At 58.7% G+C, this 25,811-nt stretch overlaps 1 protein-coding gene across 1 annotated transcript in view; it reads left to right on the top strand.

The window, feature by feature from the left end:
* ATP9B (ATPase phospholipid transporting 9B (putative)) overlaps positions 1-8,797 on the top strand; it is a 154,254-nt gene extending 145,457 nt beyond the window's left edge. Inside the window, exons 21-29 of the mRNA XM_068993543.1 lie at positions 1,693-1,782; positions 3,005-3,149; positions 3,302-3,366; positions 3,955-4,110; positions 4,335-4,399; positions 5,752-5,860; positions 6,122-6,179; positions 6,795-6,998; positions 8,339-8,797. Coding sequence (XP_068849644.1) covers positions 1,693-1,782; positions 3,005-3,149; positions 3,302-3,366; positions 3,955-4,110; positions 4,335-4,399; positions 5,752-5,860; positions 6,122-6,179; positions 6,795-6,998; positions 8,339-8,475 — 1,029 coding nt within the window. The 3' untranslated portion in view covers positions 8,476-8,797. The remainder of the gene's footprint in view (positions 1-1,692; positions 1,783-3,004; positions 3,150-3,301; positions 3,367-3,954; positions 4,111-4,334; positions 4,400-5,751; positions 5,861-6,121; positions 6,180-6,794; positions 6,999-8,338) is intronic.
* The last annotated feature ends 17,014 nt before the right edge of the window (positions 8,798-25,811 follow it).

Raw genomic sequence — 25,811 nt, 5'->3', positions numbered from 1 at the left:
TACTGGTTTTGTGAGAATGTAAATTAATTACTAGATACCTATTTAAAAAGAGAAATAATTTCCTTGCTCAATTTATAAATGTTAAAAACAGATTTCTATTAGTTACATATGTTAATGTGATCAAAAGCTGCTTTTGATAGAGTGAAACAAGATATACATTCAAGAGTATTTTCCTGTAGTACTATTAGAATTATTAACAACTAAATATTTATTTTAAAACATACTGCCATCACTTTCCATTTGATTTATAAAAGTGTGTAGTGATTTAAAAAATTACAGTTCCCTAGTGGTCCAGTAGTTAGGACTTGGTGCTTTCTCTGCCAAGGCCTTGGGTTCAACCCCTGGCCTGGAAACTAAGATCCCACAAGGTGTGTGGCACAGCCAAGAAATAATGTCTGTCTCTTAGTCATACACATTATATGTGGTCCAGAGGCCGCTTTGGTGAGACAAGCTGTAAATGCAAAGTAGACATGTTTTTAATCTACTGCCATCTTCAGATTAAATGTTCTCCCTTAATTAGATCAAAGGAAATTAATAGAAATTATCTAAATTAATGTGTTTACTGTATCTATTAGTTATGATGAAATTTGATTCAAACAAGAAATAAAAGTTTCTTGGGTCTTGATTGATGGTGGCTGAGCAGACATGGTGTGTATGTCTTCCAAATGAAGCGCTTGCACCTACAGAAATAGTGATTTGAATATAATTTACATGTAAATGTCGTTTATCTCGAAGCATCAGAATCGCAAATTAGGCCCTGCAGACTACTATTTGCAATTAAATTATTAATGATTCTGATAAAACTTCAGATCAATTTTTGTTGACTTTTCAGTGTTATAGCCCCACAAATAAAATCTCCACAATAAAAACTCCCTACTTAAAGATGAATCTGGGATTAATTTGAAACACATGAGACTTTTAGTCCTATAATACATCATTTATTTTATGCCCCATAAAATCTCCACAGAAAGAATGACAAAAACTGGTGTTTTGGCTTCTGAAATGTTTGCATCCTAAAATTAATGATATTTTGAGATTACGGCTCGATTTTTACATCGTTTAATCCTCCAGATACTTAGTTGGCCTGAACTACAAGAAGTTGAAACTCATGACCGAAACACAAAGCAAGCGTTTTGCTCACTCACCTTGTTAATGAATGAGGCATCTGTAGATGGTCCTCCCGTCCCCCACCCCCTGCTCAGCCTCCCTCAGACCCACCGGACCACCCAACCCCGAGCCTGTAGACTGTCCATTCGTGGCCGCCGTATGCTCACTCGCTTGTGCTGCTGAGCGCTCTTCACCGGCGTGTGCTCCTGAGCGCTCACGGGGGCGGGGGCTGCCGTGCTCTTTCACCCGTGTGTGGCTCCTGAGCGCTCACGGGCGTCCAGCGCTGGCGGGGGCGGAGGCTGCCACGCTCTCTCACCCGCGTGTGCTCCCGAGTGCTCACAGCGTCCAGCGCTGGCGGGGCCAGGACTGCCCTCTTCGCTCACCTCATCTCACTTCAGTTGCAGTACTTTTGCACTTTCCAGTGCGTCTCCTGCTCTGAGTTGCCACAAATAGGGAAACAATGGTATTAAATAAGTAGGTGTTTACTGCCAGCACTGCAGAAGAAATTGGGAAGACAGTTTGTTACAGCGTTTCCGTGTCTGGAGCTCCGTCGTGCTAACTGGGCCTTTCCCCCTTTTCGTGGAGGTGACCAGCCGCGGAGAAGCCCACCTGGAGCTGAACGCGTTCCGAAGGAAACATGACTGTGCGCTGGTCATTCCCGGGGACGCCCTGGAGGTGAGGCGCCTGCCCAGGCCTGGGTGTCTGTCTGTCCTCCTCCCTGGAGGTGAGGCCGTGCCCTGCCCCTAGACCTGTCTGTCTGTCTGCCCTCCTCCCTGGAGGTGAGGCTTGTCCTGCCCCTAGACCTATCTGTCTGGCTGGCTGCCTGTGGGCTTCCGCAGGTGTACCTGCCAGGCTGCCTTGCTCGTCGGCACTGTTTCTGGGTCCCTGCTCTCGGCAGGCCACATGCAGCCCTGTGAGGGGTGGGCCCTGAGGAGCAGCCGCTGTGCTGCGGTGAGAGCCTGGCCCGCACGGCTCTCGCCTCCACTCTGCTGCCGGCTCCCTCAGTCCCTCAGTCCCTCTCTGGGTGCCTGGAGCTTGCTCCGTGTTAGCAGCGTGGCCGCTGTGGAGTCCTGGCTCTGGTACCCACGTCGTGATCTAAATTCATCCACACACAGACATCCAGCAGTGCCCCGGGACCCGGGAGACCCTGTGCTCCTGGAGACTCCCCACGTGGGGTGGGCGGCTCGTGGATGTCTGGGCCATTCCCTCTGTCTGGTCCCCTCTGCTCACTCTGCTCGTGGGCCTGGTGGCCACAGTTACCCAGACAAGGGGGCTCCGGACACCCACGCGTTCTGCAGTTTGCCAATGATTCTCACAGATGTTTTCTAGGAGTCTGGGCAGAGTGGTGGGTCCTCTTGTGACCCAGCCCTGTCAGTGGGACTCTGAGGCCGCCTGTCAGGGCGTGGGCAGTACCCACACTTCCCCAGGGGAGCAGCAGAGATGGCCACGCCCTCTGTGCCTGCGGGTGGTGCCGCGATTCCGGCTCTCCCTGTGGACCCGGGAGGGGCTGGCGGCCGTGGTCACAGAGCCTGCCACCCACGGTGCTGGGCTCTTTACCTCCGGAATCTGCTCAGCAGCCCCCACAGAACCGCACAGGACCACTGGGCCTGGATAGCAGAGCCATGGCCATGACTCAGGGTGTCCAGTTCAGCTGTGGGGCCATGCAGCCTTTAAAAGGCAGCTTTGGGGGACCTTTACTTTCCCAGCCAAGATGGGGAGCTGGGGGTCAGAGTGTTCCATGTGGCCAGAGGCTAGGGTCTTTCCAGCGGGGCCGAGGGGGCAGGCTGGCCAGAGGCCGAGGAGGCGGGCTGGCCAGAGGCCACCCGGGAGCCCTGGCCCTGGGGCTGCGCGTCCTCTCTTTCTGTGGTGGTGAACCCGGGCCCCGCTCCTCCTCCAGGTCTGCCTGAAGTACTACGAGCATGAGTTCGTGGAGCTGGCCTGCCAGTGCCCGGCCGTGGTCTGCTGCCGCTGCTCGCCTACCCAGAAGGCCCACATCGTCAAGCTGCTGCAGCAACACACAGGCCGACGCACCTGTGCCATCGGTGAGCGTCCCCATCATGCAGCGGGACGCGCGCCGCGCCTCCCCACTGGCTGGACTCCACCGGCATGACACCTGGGGCCCAGACCCCTGTCTGCTGTCAGCGAGGGAGGCGGGCCCTGCAAGCGTCCCCTCACACCCTGTTCCCTGCTTTAGGTGACGGAGGGAACGACGTGAGCATGATCCAGGCGGCAGACTGCGGGATCGGCATTGAGGGGAAGGTGCGGCCAGGCTTGTCCCCACCCCCGCCCCACACCTGCTCTGGGCGGTTCCAGCATATGGCAGGGAGGGGGCAAGGGGGGGCCCACCGCCCTGCGGGAGCAGCTCCCTGAAGGCCAGGTGGGGACAGTCACAACCTGCCACGACCCGGTTCCCTGGCCAGTCTGTCCTCTGAGCTCACGTGAAAACACCCAGAGAGGTGGGGCATGCACGGGATCCCAGCCCCTCTGCTTCCTGGGCCCACAGTCGGGTGTCTGGTCACAGCTGAACCTGCAGCTGCTTGTGGTCGGGGCGTGGGTCAGCGGCTCCAGCTGAGGCAACAGGTTGCAAGGACTGGCTTGCAGACCCCCAATGCCCCTGCTTAGATCCTGGGACACCCACAGTGCTGGAGCTGAACCCTCCCTAGGTCCTGGGGACAGCGGCCGCTCCTCGGCCGAGAGTGGGCTCCCTTGGGCAGGGGGCCCGCACAGTGCCGCCCGCTCTGCACCTCGGGGAGCTGTGGGTCGGACACGCCCCGCAGGCCCGTCCCCAGCAGCGTGTCGCTCCCCGGTGGATTCGGCTGGTCCTGAGCACCCCGCCCGCCCTTGCAGGAGGGGCGGCAGGCCTCTCTGGCAGCTGACTTCTCCATCACGCGGTTCAAGCACGTCGGCCGCCTGCTCATGGTGCACGGGCGCAGCAGCTACAAGCGCTCGGCGGCGCTCGGCCAGTTTGTCATGCACCGGGGCCTCATCATCTCCACGATGCAGGTGAGCCTGGCCCTGCCCCTAGCCCCGCCCCAATCCACCAGCCCCGCCCCCAGCCCCAGCCCAGCCCCCAATCCCGCCCCAGCCCCATCCCAATCCACCAGCCCCGCCCCCAGTCCCCGCCTCCAGCCCCACCCCGTTCCGCCCCACCCCGCCCCCGCCTGCCAGGAAGGCGGTGGCCATGGCTCCTCGGGTGCCTCATCTGTGTCACTGCTCTTTTCCTCCAGGCCGTGTTCTCTTCCGTCTTCTACTTCGCTTCGGTCCCTCTGTACCAGGGCTTCCTCATGGTCGGGTAAGTGGACCGTCCAGCACACGCAGCGGCCGCACGTCGATTGGACGGGTCCCCGGGAACCTGGAGGGCCATAGCCGGAGCACTTCCCGCATGGTCAGAGTCAGGAAGATCACACCCGTGAGCGTGGGAGGCGGCCGCTCTCCGTCTGTCCCCCGGTGATCCCGCTATCACCTGTTCTCCTTAGAAGCTGTTTTCCTGGGGAAGCCACACTGCATCCGAGCAGGGCTGCCCCTTCCTGGGGCCCGTACCCTCCCGGCCGGACACGGTTCTTCCTAGCAGGACGTGAAGTTAGCAGCAAAGACACGAAGGGCAGACAGTGCTGGGACGGGCCTGACATCCTGGGACAGCCACCGGGAGGCCTCCTGGGGGAGCACAGCTGAGTTAAGACCACAGACCTCGCTAGGTGTTGGCGAGAAGGGGGCTCCCGGGTCTCCACAGCTCCCGACAGGAGCACACAGTGGGAAAGCAGCCCAGAGACAGAGCAAACCTACGGCCCAGTAGCCCTCACCTCCGAGTGCCCATCGCCGTAGGAAGACCCCTCCTCTATTTAGCACGGTCCTGCGAAGCCCCAACGCCCAGCAGCTGACTCAGGAGATGCACTGAGTTGTGTCCCTGCAGCCCAGGGACGAAGGCAGTGGGTTGGGCACTGTGGCGAGCTCGGCGACTTCTGCTAAAACGAAGCACACAGCTGCTTGCACCCCTGGACCTCTGGCCCCAGCCAGCACCCCCACCAGAAATAAGTCAAGCTTACCTTTACAGAGCAAAAAGCTCTGTGCAGTCTTTAGCCACTTTATTTGTATTAGTAATAACCGGAAACGGGCTGACACAGACGCACTGCAGGGAAGGGGGTGTGGAACTGCCCTGCCCAGAGCCAGGACCAGGGACCAGCTGAGCGAGAGGCCAGACGCCAGCACCCGCTGTGTGGTGCCAGCCTGTCGCCGTCAGGCAACAGCAGTTGTGACATGGAGAACAAGCGCCCGGGGTCGGCGGGCTGAGGGAGACTCCAGGCGGGCTCCAGGGCCCCCTGTGGCCTCCCGGCCTGAGGCTGGCTGCAGTTCTGGAGATGCGGCCACTGGGGGGAGCTGGCTAACGGCTCCTCGGGGTCTGTCTGGGTTCTCTGTGATAACTGTTCTGACATCTGCAGCAATCTCAAAGTTTTAATTAAAAAGCTTTAATTAAAACCGAAACTTTGGATTCCACTGCCTGTGAGCACTGTGGCTTGTAGGCATTGCTCCAGTGCTTTAGGACAGGTTCTGCTCTGTTGCCAACTTGTTTTTGTTCGGTTTAGAGTTTGCCTTTGGCCTCTGGTAGAAGAGGTGTGCTCCCGGGGTAACCCCCCTGCTCTCCTCCAGGTACGCAACCGTCTACACCATGTTCCCCGTGTTCTCGCTGGTGCTGGACCAGGACGTGAAGCCGGAGATGGCCATGCTGTACCCGGAGCTGTACAAGGACCTCACCAAGGTGCGGCCCACTAGACCCAAGGCGGGGGAGCTGCAGTGCTCCGCGTAAGACTGTGTTTGTGAGGAGGGCGCATCCTCTTTCTGTGGGAGCTGGCCCCGGGTCAGTGTCTTCCTTAGGTGGGGCCGGCTCCCGCCCTCTGGAGCTGCCGGGGTTCGTACCTGGGTGGGCCGGGGGCCTGGAGTCTTCACAGGCTACCCACACGTGGCCACGGGGAGACACGCATGCTGCTCCATTGACAGAGCTGCTCCCCTGTCTCCCCAGGGGCGATCCTTATCCTTTAAGACCTTCCTCGTCTGGGTTCTGATCAGCATTTACCAAGGTAAGACGGACCCTCTCTTCCTGGGCTGAAGCTGCCCTGTCTTCTGTTAGCAATGGCGCTCTGCCTGCCGGTTAAAGTTCTCAGGCTCCACGTTTTGTCAACGGTTGAAGATCGCCTTCTGTTCATCTCACGAGTCAATCCCGAGCAGCTGGCCTCTTCCCAGTACAGTGTGGGCTGGCGTTTCTTACTGGTCCAGGTCACCTAAAAACCGACCTGGTTTCAAATAAATGACAGTTCTGAAAAAAGTAATCAGCCCTTTGGACAGCATCTAGCCCACACAGTGGCTTGCTTTCTTGGCGTGGTGGCAGGACTTGACGAGATCTGGACCCTGTAGTTAGAAGGAGCCAGCTGCCTTTGTGGCATCCCAGATAAACAGGTGCCATGGAGCATGTGGGCAGTGGCCGGACCCCGTAGGGGGCACCAGGGTGTGATCACCAACTAGGGGGCAGGCCTCCCCAGATGCTGCACCGCTGCCCGTCCAGAGTGTCTGTGTGGCACCGCTCAGCCCCCCAGCCGTGCAGGCCCGTGACTGTTGGCACGGTTGAAGTCATTAGCAGCAGCAGCTTCTCGGTGACGGAGCCGGCAGCCCCAGCGGAAGGCTATGCTCTCTCCCAGGCGGCATCCTCATGTTCGGGGCACTGGTGCTCTTCGAGTCCGAGTTCGTGCACGTCGTGGCCATCTCCTTCACGGCACTGGTGCTCACAGAGCTGCTGATGGTGGCGCTGACCGTCAGGACCTGGCACTGGCTCATGGTTGTGGCCCAGCTGCTCAGCCTCGGCTGCTACGTGGCTTCGCTCGCTTTCCTCAATGAGTATTTTGGTAAGTTGCCGTGCATTTGTTTGCTGAATAACTGTCTCTTCCTGGTTTTCACATGATTTTCTTGTTGCTTCTGTGACATGATCTTCAGTGCGGATTGCAGACCGCTTCACAGCGCACAGCTCACTTTGCAGGGAGATGGAGTTCCTTGTAGTGATGCCCAGAGCTGGGCTGGGCTCCCCACGGGCACGCTCTCCTTGGTCCTCTTCCTGCTGGAAGTGCTGAGGCTGCAGGGAAGAGGCTCAAAGTGCGGGGCCCGCGCACCCACCCCCTACCCCCTCTGTGTGCATGAAGGACAGGACGCAGAGGACAGGACGCGGCGCAGAGGACAGTGGACAGGACACGGGGCAGAGGACAGGACAGGGCGCGGGGCGGAGGGCAGAGGTCAGAGGACAGGACAGGACGCGGGGCAGAGGGCAGAGGTCAGAGGACAGGACAGGACGCGGGGCAGAGGGCAGAACCTGAAACTGCGGACGGAGCTCCAGGCGGAGCTGTGGTTCCGAGGGAACAGGTGCTGGCTGATTCTTTCCGCGCTTTGTTAAGTGGGCGAAGCTAGAGTATAGACAGGCAGCTGGACGCCGTTGCTGGAGACGCCCGACTGAGGAGAGCCCCATCCCCCGTCTGGGAGGCGTTTGCCGCCAGCCCTTCCCCCAGGATGCTCTGTCCTGATCCACCTGCAGAGGCGCCTCCTGACCCCCCGGGGCCCAGGTCCTGCACTCGTCAGAGGGGACACGGCTGGCGCCATGTGTGCCCAACAAGTATGCATACCATCTTGCATGCGGCACTGGGCCTCCAGTTTGCTGTGCTTGAGCCGGGTCCTCATGACGTGCCCACATTGCCCAGGCGCCGTGAGCCCTGCGCAGACCGGGACTCTGCTTCCTGGGCCCCACGCCGTCCATGGTTCTTCGGGCAGCTTTGCCCACAGCCTGCAGGGTTGTCGCGTCCTGAAGGCGACCACCGGCCTGGCCAGGTTCCCACACAGCTCTCCCCGTCAGCGTCAGGACAGCCTGACCTCCAGCCTAACCTCCGCCAGGCTGGAGGTCAGCCCAGCACGTCCGCTGGGTCAGCAGGACCCGTGGGGGGCAGGCTAGCCGAGATGGTTCTGCTGACTCCAAATGGGCCCAGAAGGTCCAACCCATCACAGGCTGCATTGCACGCATCTGCCCCTGAACATGGGGGGTTCCTGCCTCCTGTTGGGAACCCTTCCCCTGGTACAGGCAGAATGGTGCCTTCACAGGGACCCCGAGGCTCTGCCAGGCCCGCATTTGTGGTAACCTGGGTGCAGGCGGAGGGGGGCCACAACCCCAGCACCCTGAGACCTGTTTGGGCTTTCTCTCCCACAGATGTTGCCTTTATCACGACTGTGACCTTCGTGTGGAAAGTGTCAGCCATCACAGTGGTCAGCTGCCTCCCTCTCTATGTCCTGAAGTACTTGAAGCGGAAGCTGTCCCCGCCTAGCTACTCCAAGCTCTCCTCCTAGCCCCTCCCTGCACCTTCAGCTGATGGCCGTGATGTCTGGAGCACTGCAGCTGCTGAGAGGCCGTGAGGCCAGAAGGGCCCAGGTGACCCAGCCAGGCGCCATGGACGTCCCGCCCAGGCACCATGGACTTACCCCCTTGTCCTCATCAGGCTGGATTTCCTTTCCTCCCCTTTCTGTTGTTTTTCAGAGTTTAATTTACGTGTAGCACCAGCTTGAGTTTCCATGAATATGAGCCCTGTTACTGGAAAACACCATCGTTCTCTGCTGTTCTGGGAACTGAAATGAAAGTTTATTTACTATCTTGCAACTTCCCGACTAACATTCAGGCTCTTTCTTTGATGTCATAGCAGAGAGTCGCCCTTCTTCACCAGAATAAAGCCTCCATTCTGTCCAGGCCGTGTCTGCCACACCCTCCCCACGCCTCCCGCAGGCGCACCCCGGCCCCAGGCGCCCGCACAGCCTCTCCGTGCCCACAGCAGCCACGCACGTGTGTCCGAGGCTCTGCTGTTAGTTCAGCTGTCCCCGTCCTGGTGTTCGTCCGTGTCTGCTGCTGCTTCTGGCTCCTGGCACTCAGGCGGTCTCTGGGCCCCTCGACTGTGCTTCTGTGGGAGAGCGCTTCCTCCTCTAGGCCGTGCTCTGAGTCCCGTCTGGGTGGCCACTGCCCAGGGTGCATCCCAGGGAGGACGAGTGACCCCTGGCTGCTCACTCTGGTCCCCGGCCGCGTCCCCACAGGAAAGGCCGTCAGTCGGAAGCCCTTTACACACCCAGCTCCTCACTCAGCAAACAGTCCTGTGGCCCCCAGACAGACAGACCCTGGGGTCCCGAGAAGGCTGCCCCAACTGCTGCTGGGCAGGTCCACCCTGCAGGTTCTGAAAGCCCTTTTTGCTGGAGTCATTTCGACTCGGGGAAGCTGGCCATCCACACAAGCACTGTGCTGGCTCTCCGACTTCCACTAAACCCTGCTCTGACCCCCGATCTGAACGCCTCCTGGTGTCCCTCTGTCCCAGGCGGGGGCCTCATCCCAAGCTGCCGGGAAGGGCCCCGCACAACAGGCAGGTGGCACTGGTTTGCGTCCCTAGGAGGGGGTGGCCTCACCCCTGTGATCCCAGAGCCTCTCAGCGGGGCGGTTCCTGCTCAGGCTCCTGCAGGCAGCGGCCTGGCTGGGCTCCAGATGAACAGAGCACGCAGAGCAGGTGTAATTCCGCGCGACTCCAGCAGGTGGCGCTAGAAACTAAGGAATGCAGCCAAGGCTGGCGGCCCAACTTCCGGGCTCTCGGGTCAGTCAGCGGTCTGGGCTAGATTCTCCGCGCGTTCGCAGCGTTCAGGCACGGGCCTGTGTCCACGCGGCATCCACTCTGGACGGAGACCGGGGCCCCCTTAATGGTAAAGTGCGGGCGACACCTCCTGATCTCCCGGGATGACCCCGCCCGCGGCCCCTGCTCTTGTGCCTGGTGGCCGGGAGACTGGGTGGGCAGAACTCTGGGGCCCAGGAGGACCGAGGTCATGTACCGTTTTCCTAAAAGCAGAACTTTCCGAGTCTCACAGCCACGTGATTGTAAAGCCAGAGACCCTCCCTGCTCTTCTCCAAGCCAGTTCCCAGGCCTGGGCTCTGTGGCTGCCACAGAGAAAGGCCAACCCCAGCCCCTTCCACAGCCCAGCCCCACTGCCTTCAGGGTTGGGGGCCCGCCTGGCTCAGGGAGGCCAGCGTGTGGAGGGGCCCCCAAGTCCCTGCCCGACCCCCCAGTCCCTTCTGCCGACTGGGTGCGCAGCCACCGTGGGCATGGCGGGCTCTGAGCTGGGGTGACGGGTCAGGTGGGACTCTCTGGCCCCGGTCACAGGATGCTCTGCTGGGGGCCGCGGGCCGCGGGCCGCGGGCCGTGATGGCTTCTTCCAAGGAGGCCAGAGCTCCCAAGGGGAGGCTGGGCCCACACTGCTTGTCCATCCAGCCCTGCTCAGGCCCCTCGGAGCTCTGCGTCCATCCATCAGCTGGGCGGCCGGTCAGGGCTCAAGGGAGAGCCAAGGGCGGACACAACCTCTGAGCAGCGAGTGAAGCAAAGGCAGGGCGGGGTGAAGCACGGAGGGGGCTGGGGGTGCGGGGGCAGGGCCTCGGGTCCCCAGGCAGCGGTCCCCAGGCCCCTGTCCCAGTCACGCAGCCCGCGCCCGGGGCCAGCAGAGCCGGAGGGGTCCTCCCAGGCAGGCCCATGACCCACGCTGCCTGAGACACAACCTGTGGAGCTGGGCCCCAGGGCGCACCCCTCAACAACGAGGACACAGTCCACCCCCGGTTCTGGGCCGGGCCCCACCCCCCGCCCTCGCCCGCCTGCGGCCGCGCGGTCCACCCTCCCCGCCATCTCCCCGCGGCCCGTGTGTCTGGGTGTCACCAGGTGGAGCCCTCTAGGATGGCCTTGTCAGGTCTGAGCCCAAGTCCCAAGGTCTCGGGCGGCTGCGCTGAACCCTGGATGCTGTTTGTTCAAAGTGACCTAACATCGCTTCAGGGCTCCCAGGCTCTTCGCGACCTGAAGGTGCAGAGACTGGCCGGCTGAGCCAAGGCAGCTCTGATTCTATGATGGGGCCGGGTGTCTGGTCCAGACTGCATCTTCACGTCCCCTGCCCGGCACCTGTCCCGGTCACCTGCCCCCGGAGAGCCGGCTCTGAGAGAAGCCAGACTTCTGAGCAGCCGGGGGAGCCTCATAGTTTAGACAGTCGCTCCCAGGAGCCTCCCAGGGCTTCTGGGCACAACTGCAGGGGTGCCGTCCACATGGGCAAGCTGGCAGGGCATCCACTCAGCCCCAGTGTCCTCGTCCCGAGTGGCCCTAACTGTTGCTGCAAGGAGAGTGTTCCATCTGAGTGTCTGGAGGCTGCAGTTATGATGCTGACTTTGGGGTCTTGCCCAGGGAGGAGGGGTACTGTGCTTTCACCAAACAGGAGCAGAAGGCAGCTGCGCCCTCAGGCCCACTGCCCTTACCGGGGTGACACCTCACTGGCTGGGATGCAGCCTCTTGGCCCCAGAGCCCCGTGAGGCCCCCGCTCCAGCTGGGCAACTCCCCATGTCCAGAATAGCAGAGCAGAGGGGCTTGCCCCCAGCATGGCTCCAGAGCGCCGGGCCAGGCTGGTCCTGGAGGAGGCTCTGGCCCCACTTTTGGGAGTGCCAGGGGGTACGGCGCCCACGCCCAGCGGACTGGATGGGCTTGGCTCAGTTCAGGGGGTCACAGTGCCAATGCTAAGGACCCTGGGGGCGTGTCAGGGGCTCTGGGGAGGGAGCCTCCCACTGCTCCCTTCACCTGTTCTCAACAAGCCCTGAGGTCCCCACACCCCTGGAGCCCGAGCTGGGCGCGGGGTTGTGGGGTCCCCGTCTGGCCCTGCACCCCCTGCCACCACTAACCACCTCTGGGAGAGTAGCCTGTCACTGGGACCTCCCAGGACGTGAGGGGCTGCCCCCACGACCCTGCAGGTGGCTGCCTCCTCCAGCAGGGCCTCCTGGGTGCTGAGACCCTCCTGCCCACCACAGGCATCCCCCACAGGCTCACATGCCAGGCCACGGGCTCCGCCCCCACAATTGCTGGGACATCCTGACTGCTACCACCCTGTCCCATCTGAATGCCTGCATGAGGGGCAGGTGACGGACAGGTGGGGGAGGGCATGAGGGGGCTCCGGGACCTCAGGACCACGGGGCTGGGCTCAGGCTGGTCGGAGCTGGATGAGGCGCTCGGAGGCTGAGCGGCCTCTATGGGGGAAGGACACCCAGTGTGGTCAGCGATGCAGACCCCAACACCCCACCACATGACCCTAATGCTCAGCAGGACACACTGCCCTCAGCCGGGGGCCCACCCAGGTCCTCAGGAGGAAGTGGGAAGATGGACGCCGGGTGGACACCCAGCTGGGGAGTTTGGTGGGGGAGGAGGGGGCTGAAGGCATTTCGGTAACCACAGCCGTCAGGCTGGCAGTTGAGCCACTGGGCTACAGACCGCCCGCTGTGGCCCTAGGACACAGGACGTCCAGGGTCCCCCATCACACTGCCCAGGAGGGACCACCTGGCAGCTTGGGGCCCCACGTGGCCAGATCCAGAGGACACTGCATGAGGGCCACAGTGAGCAGCAGTGGGGAGGCGGGGACAGAGATGGGCAGGCCCAGCTACAGAGCCGTTCCCAGTGGGGATGACAGACCCAGGGCATTTGAGTCCCTTCCAAGTCCCCCTCAACAGCCTGAGTCCACCAGGCTGCAGCCATGCCCTTTGTCCTTGGGCCCCAGAGGCCTTGGTTCTCTGCACCAGGGCAGGCATTCGTCCTCTCTGAAGTGCCTCCAGCCTGGGGTCCCCTGCCTTGCCATCGCCTCCCCTCTGCCTCCCAGCTTCACCGAGTTCTGGCCGCCGGCCGGAAGGTCTCACGGCCACCGGGACGTTGGTAGCACCTGCCCAGAGCAGCCACGGCAGCACCATCGACAGAGCAAGCACGAGCTGCGGGTCCCTGGAGCAGCCCGACTTGGAGCACGTGGGCCAGAGACCCCCAAGGGGGCCAGTCACCCAGAGGCCAGAGGGTGGGTCTCGAGGGGCATCTGCACGCGTGCTCAGACCGGCAACTTCCTGATGGTGGGGAGGTGCACTCAACGCAAACGCCCTTCCATGGACGAGCAGGGAGGGAAGCAGGTCCCTGCCCACGACGGGCTCTGAGTCAGCCTCAACAGGGAGGAGCGCTGACCGGGAACAACCGGATGGACCTCGAGGACATGTTGCCGAGTGAAACAGCCGTTCTAAAAGGACAGATACTGAGTGATTCCACCCACACAAGGGGCCTGGGCTTAGCTTAGCGTGCAGGTTCACAAATGGCGGGTAGAGGGTGGGGTGGGGCTGGTGGTCCTCAGGGACCATGTGCTGGCTTGGGAAGATGAGAGCACTCTACAGACAATGGCAACTGTGTGCACATACTTGATGCCAGTGAAGTGCACACTTATGTTTCCATAGTGCACTGTGTTATGCGTGTTGCGTGTGTTGACAGTGAACTGAGTTATGTGTGTTGTGTGTGTTGCGTGTGTTGATAGTACACTGTGTTGTGTGTGTTGTGCGTGTTGATAGTGCACTGTGTTGTGTCTGCTTCGTGTGTTGACAGTGCACTGTCTTGTGTGTGTTGTGTGTGTTGACAGTGCACTGTTGTGTGTGTTGTGTGTGTTGACAGTGCACTGTTGTGTGTTGTGTTGACAGTGCCCTGTGTTGTGTGTGTTGCGCATGTTGATAGTGCACTGTGTTGTGTGTGTTGTGTGTGTTAGTGCACTGTTGTGTGTGTTGTGTGTGTTGACAGTGCACTGTTGTGTGTTGTGCGTGTTGATAGTGCACTGTGTTGTGTGTGCTTCGTGTGTTGACAGTGCACTGTGTTGCGTGTGCTGATAGTGCCCTGTGTTGTGTGTGTTGACAGTGCCCTGTGTTGTGTGTTGCGCGTGTTGATAGTGCACTGTGTTGTGTGTTGTGTGTTGACAGTGCACTGTGTTGTGTGTGTTGTGTGTGTTGACAGTGCACTGTTCTGTGTGTTGTGTGTGTTGACAGTGCACTGTTGTGTGTTGTGCGTGTTGATAGTGCACTGTGTTGTGTGTGCTTCGTGTGTTGACAGTGCACTGTGTTGCGTGTGCTGATAGTGCCCTGTGTTGCGTGTGTTGACAGTGCCCTGTGTTGTGTGTGTTGCGCGTGTTGATAGTGCCCTGTGTTGTGTGTGTTGCGCGTGTTGATAGTGCCCTGTGTTGCGTGTGTTGCGTGTGTTGACAGTGCCGTGTTGTGTGTGTTGCGTGTGCTGACAGTGCCCTGTGTTGTGTGTGTTGCATGTGTTGACAGTGCCCTGTGTTGCGTGTGTTGACAGTGCCCTGTATTGTGTGTGTTGAGTGTGTTGACAGTGCACTGTGTTGTGTCTGTTGTGTGTGTTGACAGTGCCCTGTGTTGTGTGTGTTGCGCGTGTTGATAGTGCCCTGTGTTGCGTGTGTTGCATGTGTTGACAGTGCCCTGTGTTGTGTGTGTTGCATGTGCTGACAGTGCCCTGTGTTGTGTGTGTTGCATGTGTTGATAGTGCCCTGTGTTGTGTGTGTTGCATGTGTTGACAGTGCCCTGTGTTGTGTGTGTTGCGTGTGCTGACAGTGCCCTGTGTTGTGTGTGTTGCGCGTGTTGATAGTGCACTGTGTTGCGTGTGTTGTGTCTGTTGACAGTGCCCTGTGTTGCGTGTGTTGCATGTGTTGACAGTGCCGTGTTGTGTGTGTTGCGTGTGCTGACAGTGCCCTGTGTTGTGTGTGTTGCATGTGTTGACAGTGCCCTGTGTTGCGTGTGTTGACAGTGCCCTGTATTGTGTGTGTTGAGTGTGTTGACAGTGCACTGTGTTGTGTCTGTTGTGTGTGTTGACAGTGCCCTGTGTTGTGTGTGTTGCATGTGTTGACAGTGCCCTGTGTTGTGTGTGTTGCATGTGCTGACAGTGCCCTGTGTTGTGTGTGTTGCATGTGTTGATAGTGCCCTGTGTTGTGTGTGTTGCATGTGTTGACAGTGCCCTGTGTTGTGTGTGTTGCGCGTGTTGATAGTGCACTGTGTTGCGTGTGTTGTGTCTGTTGACAGTGCCCTGTGTTGCGTGTGTTGCATGTGTTGACAGTGCCCTGTGTTGTGTGTGCTGACAGTGCCCTGTGTTGTGTGTGTTGCGTGTGTTGACAGTGCCCTGAGTTGTGTGTGTTGCGTGTGTTGACAGTGCCCTGTGTTGTGTGTGTTGCATGTGTTGACAGTGCCCTGTGTTGTGTGTGTTGCGTGTGTTGACAGTGCCCTGTGTTGTGTGTGTTGCATGTGTTGACAGTGCCCTGTGTTGCGTGTGTTGTGTCTGTTGACAGTGCACTGTGTTGTGTGTGTTGCATGTGCTGACAGTGCCCTGTGTTGTGCGTGTTGACAGTGCCCTGTGTTGTGTGTGTTGACAGTGCCGTGTTGTGTGTGTTGCGTGTGTTGACAGTGCCCTGTGTTGTGTGTTGCGTGTGTTGACAGTGCCCTGTGTTGCGTGTGTTGTGTCTGTTGACAGTGCCCTGTGTTGTGCGTGTTGACAGTGCCCTGTTTTGTGTGTGTTGACAGTGCCCTGTGTTGTGTGTGTTGACAGTGCCCTGTGTTGTGTGTTGCATGTGTTGACAGTGCCCTGTGTTGCGTGTGTTGTGTCTGTTGACAGTGCACTGTGTTGTGTGTGTTGACAGTGCCCTGTGTTGTGTGTGTTGACAGTGCCCTGTGTTGTGTGTGTTGCATGTGCTGACAGTGCCGTGTTGTGTGTGTTGCGTGTGTTGACAGTGCACTGTGTTGTGTGTTGCGTGTGTTGACAGTGCCGTGTTGTGTGTGATGCGTGTGTTGACAGTGCCGTGTTGTGTGTGTTGCGTGTGTTGACAGTGCCCTGTGTTGTGTGTGTTGACAGTGCCCTGTGTTGTGTGTGTTGCGTGTGCTGACAGTGCCCTGTGTTGTGTGTGTTGCGTGTGTTGACAGTGCCCTGTGTTGTGTGTGTTGCGTGTGTTGACAGTGCCCTGTGTTGTGTGTGTTGCGTGTGTTGACAGTGCCCTGTGTTGTGTGTGTTGCATGTGCTGACAGTGCCCTGTGTTGTGTGTGTTGACAGTGCCCTGTGTTGTGTGTGCTGACAGTGCCGTGTTGTGTGTGTTGCGTGTGTTGACAGTGCACTGTGTTGTGTGTTGCGTGTGTTGACAGTGCCCTGTGTTGTGTGTGTTGCGTGTGTTGACAGTGCCCTGTGTTGCGTGTGTTGTGTCTGTTGACAGTGCCCTGTGTTGTGCGTGTTGACAGTGCCCTGTGTTGTGTGTGTTGACAGTGCCCTGTGTTGTGTGTGTTGACAGTGCCCTGTGTTGTGTGTGCTGACAGTGCCGTGTTGTGTGTGTTGCGTGTGTTGACAGTGCACTGTGTTGTGTGTTGCGTGTGTTGACAGTGCCGTGTTGTGTGTGATGCGTGTGTTGACAGTGCCGTGTTGTGTGTGTTGCGTGTGTTGACAGTGCCCTGTGTTGCGTGTGTTGACAGTGCCCTGTGTTGTGTGTGTTGCTTGTGTTGACAGTGCCGTGTTGTGTGTGATGCCTGTGTTGACAGTGCCCTGTGTTGTGTGTGTTGCGTGTGTTGACAGTGCCCTGTGTTGTGTGTGTTGCGTGTTGACAGTGCACTGTGTTGCGTGTGTTGACAGTGTCCTGTGTTGTGTGTGTTGCGTGTGCTGACAGTGCCCTGTGTTGTGTGTGTTGCGCGTGTTGATAGTGCACTGTGTTGTGTGTGTTGCTTGTGTTGACAGTGCCGTGTTGTGTGTGATGCCTGTGTTGACAGTGCCCTGTGTTGTGTGTGCTGACAGTGCCCTGTGTTGTGTGTGTTGCGCGTGTTGATAGTGCACTGTGTTGCGTGTGTTGTGTCTGTTGACAGTGCCCTGTGTTGCGTGTGTTGCATGTGTTGACAGTGCCCTGTGTTGTGTGTGCTGACAGTGCCCTGTGTTGTGTGTGTTGCGTGTGTTGACAGTGCCCTGTGTTGTGTGTGTTGCGTGTGTTGACAGTGCCCTGTGTTGTGTGTGTTGCATGTGTTGACAGTGCCCTGTGTTGTGTGTGTTGCGTGTGTTGACAGTGCCCTGTGTTGTGTGTGTTGCATGTGTTGACAGTGCCCTGTGTTGCGTGTGTTGTGTCTGTTGACAGTGCCCTGTGTTGTGTGTGTTGCATGTGCTGACAGTGCCCTGTGTTGTGCGTGTTGACAGTGCCCTGTGTTGTGTGTGTTGACAGTGCCGTGTTGTGTGTGTTGCGTGTGTTGACAGTGCCCTGTGTTGTGTGTGTTGCGTGTGTTGACAGTGCCCTGTGTTGCGTGTGTTGTGTCTGTTGACAGTGCCCTGTGTTGTGCGTGTTGACAGTGCCCTGTGTTGTGTGTGTTGACAGTGCCGTGTTGTGTGTGTTGCGTGTGTTGACAGTGCCCTGTGTTGTGTGTGTTGCGTGTGTTGACAGTGCCCTGTGTTGCGTGTGTTGTGTCTGTTGACAGTGCCCTGTGTTGTGCGTGTTGACAGTGCCCTGTGTTGTGTGTGTTGACAGTGCCCTGTGTTGTGTGTGTTGACAGTGCCCTGTGTTGTGTGTGTTGACAGTGCCCTGTGTTGTGTGTGTTGCATGTGCTGACAGTGCCGTGTTGTGTGTGTTGCGTGTGTTGACAGTGCACTGTGTTGTGTGTTGCGTGTGTTGACAGTGCCGTGTTGTGTGTGATGCGTGTGTTGACAGTGCCGTGTTGTGTGTGTTGCGTGTGTTGACAGTGCCCTGTGTTGTGTGTGTTGACAGTGCCCTGTGTTGTGTGTGTTGCGTGTGCTGACAGTGCCCTGTGTTGTGTGTGTTGCGTGTGTTGACAGTGCCCTGTGTTGTGTGTGTTGCGTGTGTTGACAGTGCCCTGTGTTGTGTGTGTTGCGTGTGTTGACAGTGCCCTGTGTTGTGTGTGTTGCGTGTGTTGACAGTGCCCTGTGTTGCGTGTGTTGTGTCTGTTGACAGTGCACTGTGTTGTGTGTGTTGCATGTGCTGACAGTGCCCTGTGTTGTGTGTGTTGACAGTGCCCTGTGTTGTGTGTGCTGACAGTGCCGTGTTGTGTGTGTTGCGTGTGTTGACAGTGCACTGTGTTGTGTGTTGCGTGTGTTGACAGTGCCCTGTGTTGTGTGTGTTGCGTGTGTTGACAGTGCCCTGTGTTGTGTGTGTTGCATGTGTTGACAGTGCCCTATGTTGCGTGTGTTGTGTCTGTTGACAGTGCACTGTGTTGTGTGTGTTGCATGTGCTGACAGTGCCCTGTGTTGTGTGTGTTGACAGTGCCCTGTGTTGTGTGTGCTGACAGTGCCGTGTTGTGTGTGTTGCGTGTGTTGACAGTGCACTGTGTTGTGTGTTGCGTGTGTTGACAGTGCCGTGTTGTGTGTGATGCGTGTGTTGACAGTGCCGTGTTGTGTGTGTTGCGTGTGTTGACAGTGCCCTGTGTTGCGTGTGTTGACAGTGCCCTGTGTTGTGTGTGTTGCTTGTGTTGACAGTGCCGTGTTGTGTGTGATGCCTGTGTTGACAGTGCCCTGTGTTGTGTGTGTTGCGTGTGTTGACAGTGCCCTGTGTTGTGTGTGTTGCGTGTTGACAGTGCACTGTGTTGCGTGTGTTGACAGTGTCCTGTGTTGTGTGTGTTGCGTGTGCTGACAGTGCCGTGTTGTGTGTGTTGCGCGTGTTGATAGTGCACTGTGTTGTGTGTGTTGCTTGTGTTGACAGTGCTGTGTTGTGTGTGATGCCTGTGTTGACAGTGCCCTGTGTTGTGTGTGTTGACAGTGCCCTGTGTTGTGTGTGTTGTGTGTGTTGACAGTGCCCTGTGTTGTGTGTGTTGCGTGTGTTGACAGTGCCGTGTTGTGTGTGTTGCGTGTGTTGACAGTGCCCTGTGTTGTGTGTGTTGCGTGTGTTGACAGTGCACTGTGTTGTGTGTGTTGTGTGTGTTGACAGTGCCCTGTGTTGTGTGTGCTTCATGTGTTGACAGTGCACTGTGTTGTGTGTGTTGTGTGTGTTGCGTGTGTCCACACGAGTTGTAAGCAGACAAGTACAGCACAGGGTCTCTTGCTGTCTGGGCACTAGAGGCCCAAGTGCAGGGGAGCCTGGGGGTGTGCGGAGGCGTCAGGCCCATGGCCTCTGCCTGGAACACCCTCCCCCCCACCGCCCCCCACCGCCCCGCACCCAGCTCCTGGGATCACACAGCCTAGCCCTGCCACAGCCCCAGGCTCTAGGGTGTGGGCTTGAAACAGCATCTTCCCTTAGGGTTCCCATCCATTTACACATTGGCAAGATGCCACTTCCTGTTTCCAAGAAGGAAAAAAGGCCAAGCGGGCTCGTAAAAAGCCGCCTTCTGCTTCAACATCAAACAGTTCAACGCAGCATCTCCATGAGTTAAGTGTAAATGAATCAGAAGCACATGGATTAAATTTCCCTTGAAATTCACTCTATTTTAAAAATTAATGGAAAAAGTGCCTGGCAAAACTTGTTTAGAGCTTTATTGAACCAAAAACACTTTAAAAATAGTTTGGGAAGCTCGGCAGACCCAAGCCATGGGCGGATTCCATCTCCTCCCACGCTGGGCTGGAGCCCTGGGCCGGGGAGGGGGCGCTGGCCTGTGCCCAGGATCCTGTGCCCACCCCTCCCGAAAACTCACTGTGTGCAAAAGCGAAGCAAATTAGAGCAAGAAAGGGACCCAAACCACCCCCCACCCTGCCAACCTCGGCCCAAGACTGGGATGGAAAACTGCTCGCCTTGGGCTGCTGCTGAATTTAAGAGTTACCATCAGAAGACTGTTCCTGTTACCATTCTGCAAAACGAAGGAATAGTGAGCTCACAGGTGCAAACCCTGAAGCTCTCCAGAAACCAGAGAAGGACCCTAGTTCCCTCCAGCCAGGTCAGTGGCCAGAGCAGATGCCCAGACAGCCAGGCATGGGGGGTGTGGAGTGCCCGCCACCTCTGCACGCCCTCAGCTCTCAGAAACACAGGCCTGGCCTGAGGCTGCCAGGAGGGGCCCAGGGCAGCAGGAGCCTGCGCGGGATCCCTCAAGAGGATGGGAGGGAACCGCAAGAACTCTGCTCCATGAGGCATCCTCAACACTCCTGCGTCCACCTTGGAGGCCGCCAGGCCCTTGTGGGCCTCACAGAGCAGGACAGACCCCGGGGCCAGCTGGGGTTCCAGTGCGGCCTGGGGTCCCGGCTGAGGCTGAGTCCACAGCAAAGAGACGAGCGGCAGAGGGAAGGCCGCTCCTCCCAGGGGAGGAGCCCACAGGCGAGGTCTCAGGTGGGCCCAGGAATCTGCCTCTGGCCTCCCCTTCAACAGAGAGGACTTCGGCCTGCATCACTGTGAAAACGCTGAGGATCGCAGACACAGCAAAAACCCCAGGGTCACTTCCCCTGCCCCAGGGGACTGAGCCCAAAGGAGACTTCCGCAGGCTGGAAGGCAGTGGGCAAACATACCAGCGTGCTCAGAGGAAAACACTGCAAACCAAGAATCCGACACTCAGCAAAACTACCTTTCAAAAGCGAGGGTGAAATGAAGGCTTTCCCAGATAAACGAACACTGAGAACTTGCTGCCAGCAGACCCACCTTACAAGAAATAAAGGAAGTTCTTCAGGTGGAAAGCGCGTGACCCCAGGCAGACACTGAAGCTGCATGAATCAACAGTGCTGTTAAAGGTAAGTACGTCATTTTATGAAGCAGTACAAATGTATATTTTCCTCCTTTATTCCAATAACTGGTTTAAAAAGCAATTGTATAAAATAATACAGATATAATGTAATGTGAGGCCTATAATTAGTGGAAATGTAAGACAAGTGTAATATTTTCACCAGAACGGAGGAAGTGAGTGAAACAAAGCTTGGGGGGGGACGCGGGCAGGCGGTGAAGGAGCACCGGAGCCCCGCCGGGCCTGCAGCGACACCATTTGTTACCACGTTACCGTGAAAAGAGGAGAAAGGAATGAGCCCACATAGGATGCATGGTTATGTCTGTCACTGAAATTAAGCTCCTAGGCATCTGAAGCTGACTGTGACGTTAATATGTCTCTGGTAAATCCACTAAAGAAATAACTTTAAAAGGAGTAGAAAGCACTAAAGAATTCATTTTGCTACTTTAGAAAACCTTCACTTCACGTAAAGCAATAAAGGAGTAACCGAGGAACAAACCGAAGGGAGGAAAACAGAAAACAAGAAAAATGAAAGAGCACATATAAATCCGGTGGTATCAACACTAACATCGAATGTGGATGGATTTAACAAGCTGATCGGAAGAAAGCGTGATCCAACCTGAACCCAGCTACAGCAGGTGCGCTTCAGACTCACGAATGGACTAAAGTGGAAAAACATATATTTCGCAAAGAGCAAGTTCGGGAAGCTGGAACGGCTGTATGAATGTCAGATAAAATAGATTTTAACACACAGAAAATGTCATTAAAGAGGCACGTTTCATAACGATTACAGGGCCCATCCATCAGGAAAACGTAAAACTTATAAATATATGTCCATCTAGACACGGAGGCCCAGAATATACGCGGCAGAAGCCGACGGGAGGAAGAGGCAGTGCTGCAGCAATAGGGGGAGATGTCAGGAAGGGCCCCGCCTTCAGTCATGGGCGTGGCAACCAGGCAGAAGGCCAATCAAGAAACAGAAGAGCTGAGCCCAGGGCGGCACACCAGCGAGGCCCACCGGACGTCCTTAGGACACGCCACCCAGGCGCGGCAGAACACACGTTCCCCTCAGAGTCACCTGGGACACTGCCCAGGGAGAATGTCCTCCACTGTCCCAGAGGGGCCGCTGCTGAGGCTCGGGGCGGGCCACGTGGAGGGCGAAGGGCGGGAGGCGCCATGCTGAGTCTTCGCCGGGATGCTGACCAGCCTTGGCCGTGCTGACACTGACTGGCTGAGGACTGCAGTTTTAGCCCAGTGGTGGGACACCTGGAGTGGGTGGTCCGGAGATGAAGAAGCCCCTGCACTGTCTCAGGGACGAGGGGAGGATTAAAGAGCGACTTCACAGGGAAAATCTCAGAGCAGAACCTCCAAACCGGAAATGCACGGACCTCTAAGGACACCCCTAAGAGAAAAGGGAACTCACAGGTGTGCAGACCCATCTTTTTCAACTTCAGGCACAACTGGCAGGTTTAATGTCAATGGCTTTTTAAAAGAACCTCAGCTAAGTTTACTTAGAAGCAAACAAACTCTTCCTAATTCTGATTTTTGGGTTTCCCAAGTGGCGCTACTGGTAAAGAACCTGCCTGCCAATGTAGGTAGACATAGGAGATGTGGGTTTGATTCCTGGCTCGGAAAGATCCCCTAGAGGAGGGCACAGCAACTCTCTCCAGTATTCTTGCCTGGAGAATCCTCATGGACAGAGGAGCCTGACAGGTGGCGGTCCACAGGGTTGCAGAGTTGGACACAACTATGGCATCTTAACATGCACGCAATTCTGATTTTTAACTTAATGCCTTTCTCTACCCTCTGGCTCAATGCCCATGTAGCCAGGCATGTGTGCCGACACTTGGTTCAGTCTATGAGCCTCTTGCAGTCTGTTCAGAGGTGCTGCAAGAGGAATGCACACCTGCCCTTTAGAGAAGCCACACGCTCAGAGTGGTTCCAAACGGGAGAACTTTGAATTGGCGCTGCCAGCGCTTGGATGTGGACCTGGCGAGAACAAAAGCATTTACATCAACTCACAGATGTCTGAGGTGAACAAAAGCATTTACATCAACTCACAGATGTCTGAGGTGATTTTCATGAGCAAGAAGTGGCACCTGGGTGTGTGAGAAGGGAACAGGAAGAAAGGGTGGACGGCAGAGCACCTGCCCAGGAGGCCCTGCCAGCTGGGGGTGCAGAAGCTGGAAAGTGGGACCAAGGGGTCCCCAGCCGGGCTTCCAGGGCAGGGACACAGCAGCCCCTTCAGGGCAGCTCCGGCCAGACCAGTGCCTCCCAGGTCCTCCAGAGCCGTCCCCAGGCCAAGGGCGCTGAGGGTGGCATCTCCATAGCACTTGTGCTTGAACGCAAAACCGGGAGCAACAGCGACTGCAAAGTCTCTAGAAAATATTGAGCAGGGAGGATGAATACCCAAGTGCGCACCAGAAGAAAGGATTTGGCACTAAAGGGACTTTGAAAATGGTAAGCTTCTTTGGGTGTATTTGCCCCAATAATCCACAGAAACAACAGTAATCTAAAAATAGTCTTGTTTTCTGTCCTAAGCTCCTTTTAACTTCGTTAGTCATCACCAATTCTTAAAATAAAACCCGTGTAACGTCTCTCCTAGTAGCAGCTATAAACACACCTCGAGAGGGGCCGGAGGACGCAGAAAGGCGGAAGGGGCGCCGGGGGGCCTCGGGCGCGGGGACGAGGCCGGTGGCCCCGCGGTGGCCGCAGGGCCGGCCCGAGGCGGACACGGGGGCGCGCTGGCCGCGGAGCTGCGCCGCCGCCTCCGGGACTCCCTGCGCCCTGGCGCGCGGCCACCGTGGTCTGGGCAACGGCATTAAACAGAGGGAAACAGACGGGACACCGTCACCCGGGCGGGGGAATGAGGGGCGCGTTGAGAGCAGACAGGAAAAGAGCTTTTCTGGATGGAGTGAAAATTATTTATTGGAGGAAGAGGAGGAGGCGGCGGCGGCCAACGGCCCCCAGCTCGGCCCTCCGCACCGAGTGGCACTCCCGGCCCGAGGGGTCCCGCGGGCTCCGGGGCCGCAGGACAGCCCCACGCCCCTGAAAGCCCGAGAGGGGCGGGCGGAGGGGGCGAGAGTCAGCCTTCCTTTTGACACAACTCTCCAAACCTCCCTTCTCTCTGCGCCACGACTCGGCCTCTCCTCCCGGCCCGTTCCTCTAGTGGGGCGGGCACTCGCGCCGACAAACTCTCCAGGCAAAACCCATAGCCTGGGGGGCCGGGGACTCACCAGCTCATCTTTGCTGAGGGGGGCGGGGGCGGGGACGGGGGCGGGGGCAGGGGAGAAGGGGAGGGGGGAGGGGAGGGGCGGGGCGCCCCCTGGCGGCTGCCAGCTCCGGACGCACGTCCCGCCCCCCAGTCCCCGCCCCTCCAGTCTCCGCTTCCCTCCCCGCTTTCTCCCCCCGCCCCGCCCCACCCCGCCTCCCTCCGTCCCGCGTCCTCGCAACCCTCCCCCCTCGGCAAGCTCGAGGGGTTCCCCCTCTTGGGCCTCCAGCGTCCTCGCGGGGTCTCCCAGCCCCAGCCACTGCGTCCCCGCGGGGTCCCCCCCGCCCTTTGCCTGGGGCTCGAGGCGCCTGGCGGGTCGGCTTCCAGAACGGGCGCTGACCCACAGGTCGTGGCACCAGGAGTCGGCCTGACCCCCTCCAGACCCCCAAGGGAGACCCCCAGGGGAGGCCTGCGCCCAGTCGGGCCGACTCCACTGGGATGAACCGACAACCGCGGTGGTGACGTGGGCATGCCTCTGCCGGGCGCCTTCCTGTTGTTTAATGTCGCACCGAGGGCAGGGCAACCCCCGCCATTGGGTCAAGCGTGGCACCCCCCCTTTCCCCGAGTGCCGGGCGTGGAGTCCTTTGGGAGCACCCCCCCGCGAGCCGCAGGCCTCCTGGTCCCCGCGGCAGACACGTCTTCTGCTTTGGGTTTATTTTAACCCACATAGGGTGTCGTGCAATAGATTTATAATTCTTATACACCAGACATTTTAACTGCCCCAACACTCCGTCCCTTCCATCCAAGGGCAACACGAAAATACTGTCCCGTTTTGGCCGCCAAGCTGCACCGAGAAGCAGGAGAGCTTGAAAGAGGAAAGAGTGAAGTGAAGCAGCCGCTTGGAGAGGCCTCCCCCGCGAGGCGAGCGGACCAGCCCCCGGCGGCTGGAAACCCCAGTCGCGCCGGTAAACCGCCCTGGCCCTCGGGGCCGGCCGGGGGCGACGGCTGGGAGCCCGGGGAGGGGCTCGCGGTTCTCCACGGCCCCCCCGCCGCCCCGCGCCAGCCAGCCGTGCAACAGGCAATCTGGGTCGCTCAGATATTTACAGGAGAAAAATGACAGTGACTCCACGTCCCGGGACTGCCGTGCAATCTGTTAGTAATTTAGCGGGATGGGAATTTCCTTTCTCGGGCCTGCCAGTGGAAGCGCTTTTCCAAATTTCCACAGCGGGGGAAGCCTGCGATTTTACATAATGACTTCAGCATGCAGGGCTCTCTCGGCAGCCCCGTCGGCCCCCTCCCCGCCCCGCCCCCCTCATTAAAGCTCAGTGCGGTTCTCTCAGGACACCCTCGTGGACCCAGGCGTCCCGGCCGGGCCGCGCGCCGGGTGCGCCCCAGCCTCTCCGCGTGCGCCCCTGTCCGCCCCACTTGCGCCCCACGGGACGGGCGAGCGGCGGCCCGGCGCGGGGAGGGGCGGCCTCTCGGCGGCTGGTCCCCCGGGCCCAGCGCCGGCTCGGGCGGGCGGGGGCGTGATGTCACGGCAGGGAGGGGGCGCGGGAGCGGCCGGGCCGGCGGGGAGGCGGGGGAGGTATTTTCCAGCTTTAAAAAGGCAGGAGGCAGAGCGCGGCCCTGCGTCAGAGCGAGACTCAGAGACTCCGAACTCGCCGGCACAGTCACCGCGCCGGGGAGGGCGGCCGGGCGCGGGGACCGGGGCACGGGCGCACACCTCCGAGCCCCGGCCACCGCCACCCTGCGGGGCTCCCGGGGCCGCAGCCCGGCTCCGCCACGCGCGAACACACCCTCCCACCACATTTCTCTGGGGCGCGCGGGCTGAGCTGAGCCCGGGCCGGAGCGCGTCGGCCGGGGGAGAGGGGGCCTTTCGCGGGAGACCCGACCCCGGGCGGCAGCGCGAGGAGCCCACTTCTCCCGCTCCTCCTCCTGCTTGCCGCCGCCGCCGCCACCGCCGCGTGG

The sequence above is a fragment of the Capricornis sumatraensis genome, chromosome 21 (assembly GCF_032405125.1).
Source record: "Capricornis sumatraensis isolate serow.1 chromosome 21, serow.2, whole genome shotgun sequence".
Taxonomy (NCBI): Eukaryota; Metazoa; Chordata; class Mammalia; order Artiodactyla; family Bovidae; genus Capricornis; species Capricornis sumatraensis.
Note: the sequence above shows the minus strand (reverse complement) of the source record. Positions and strands in the feature narration are given on the sequence as shown.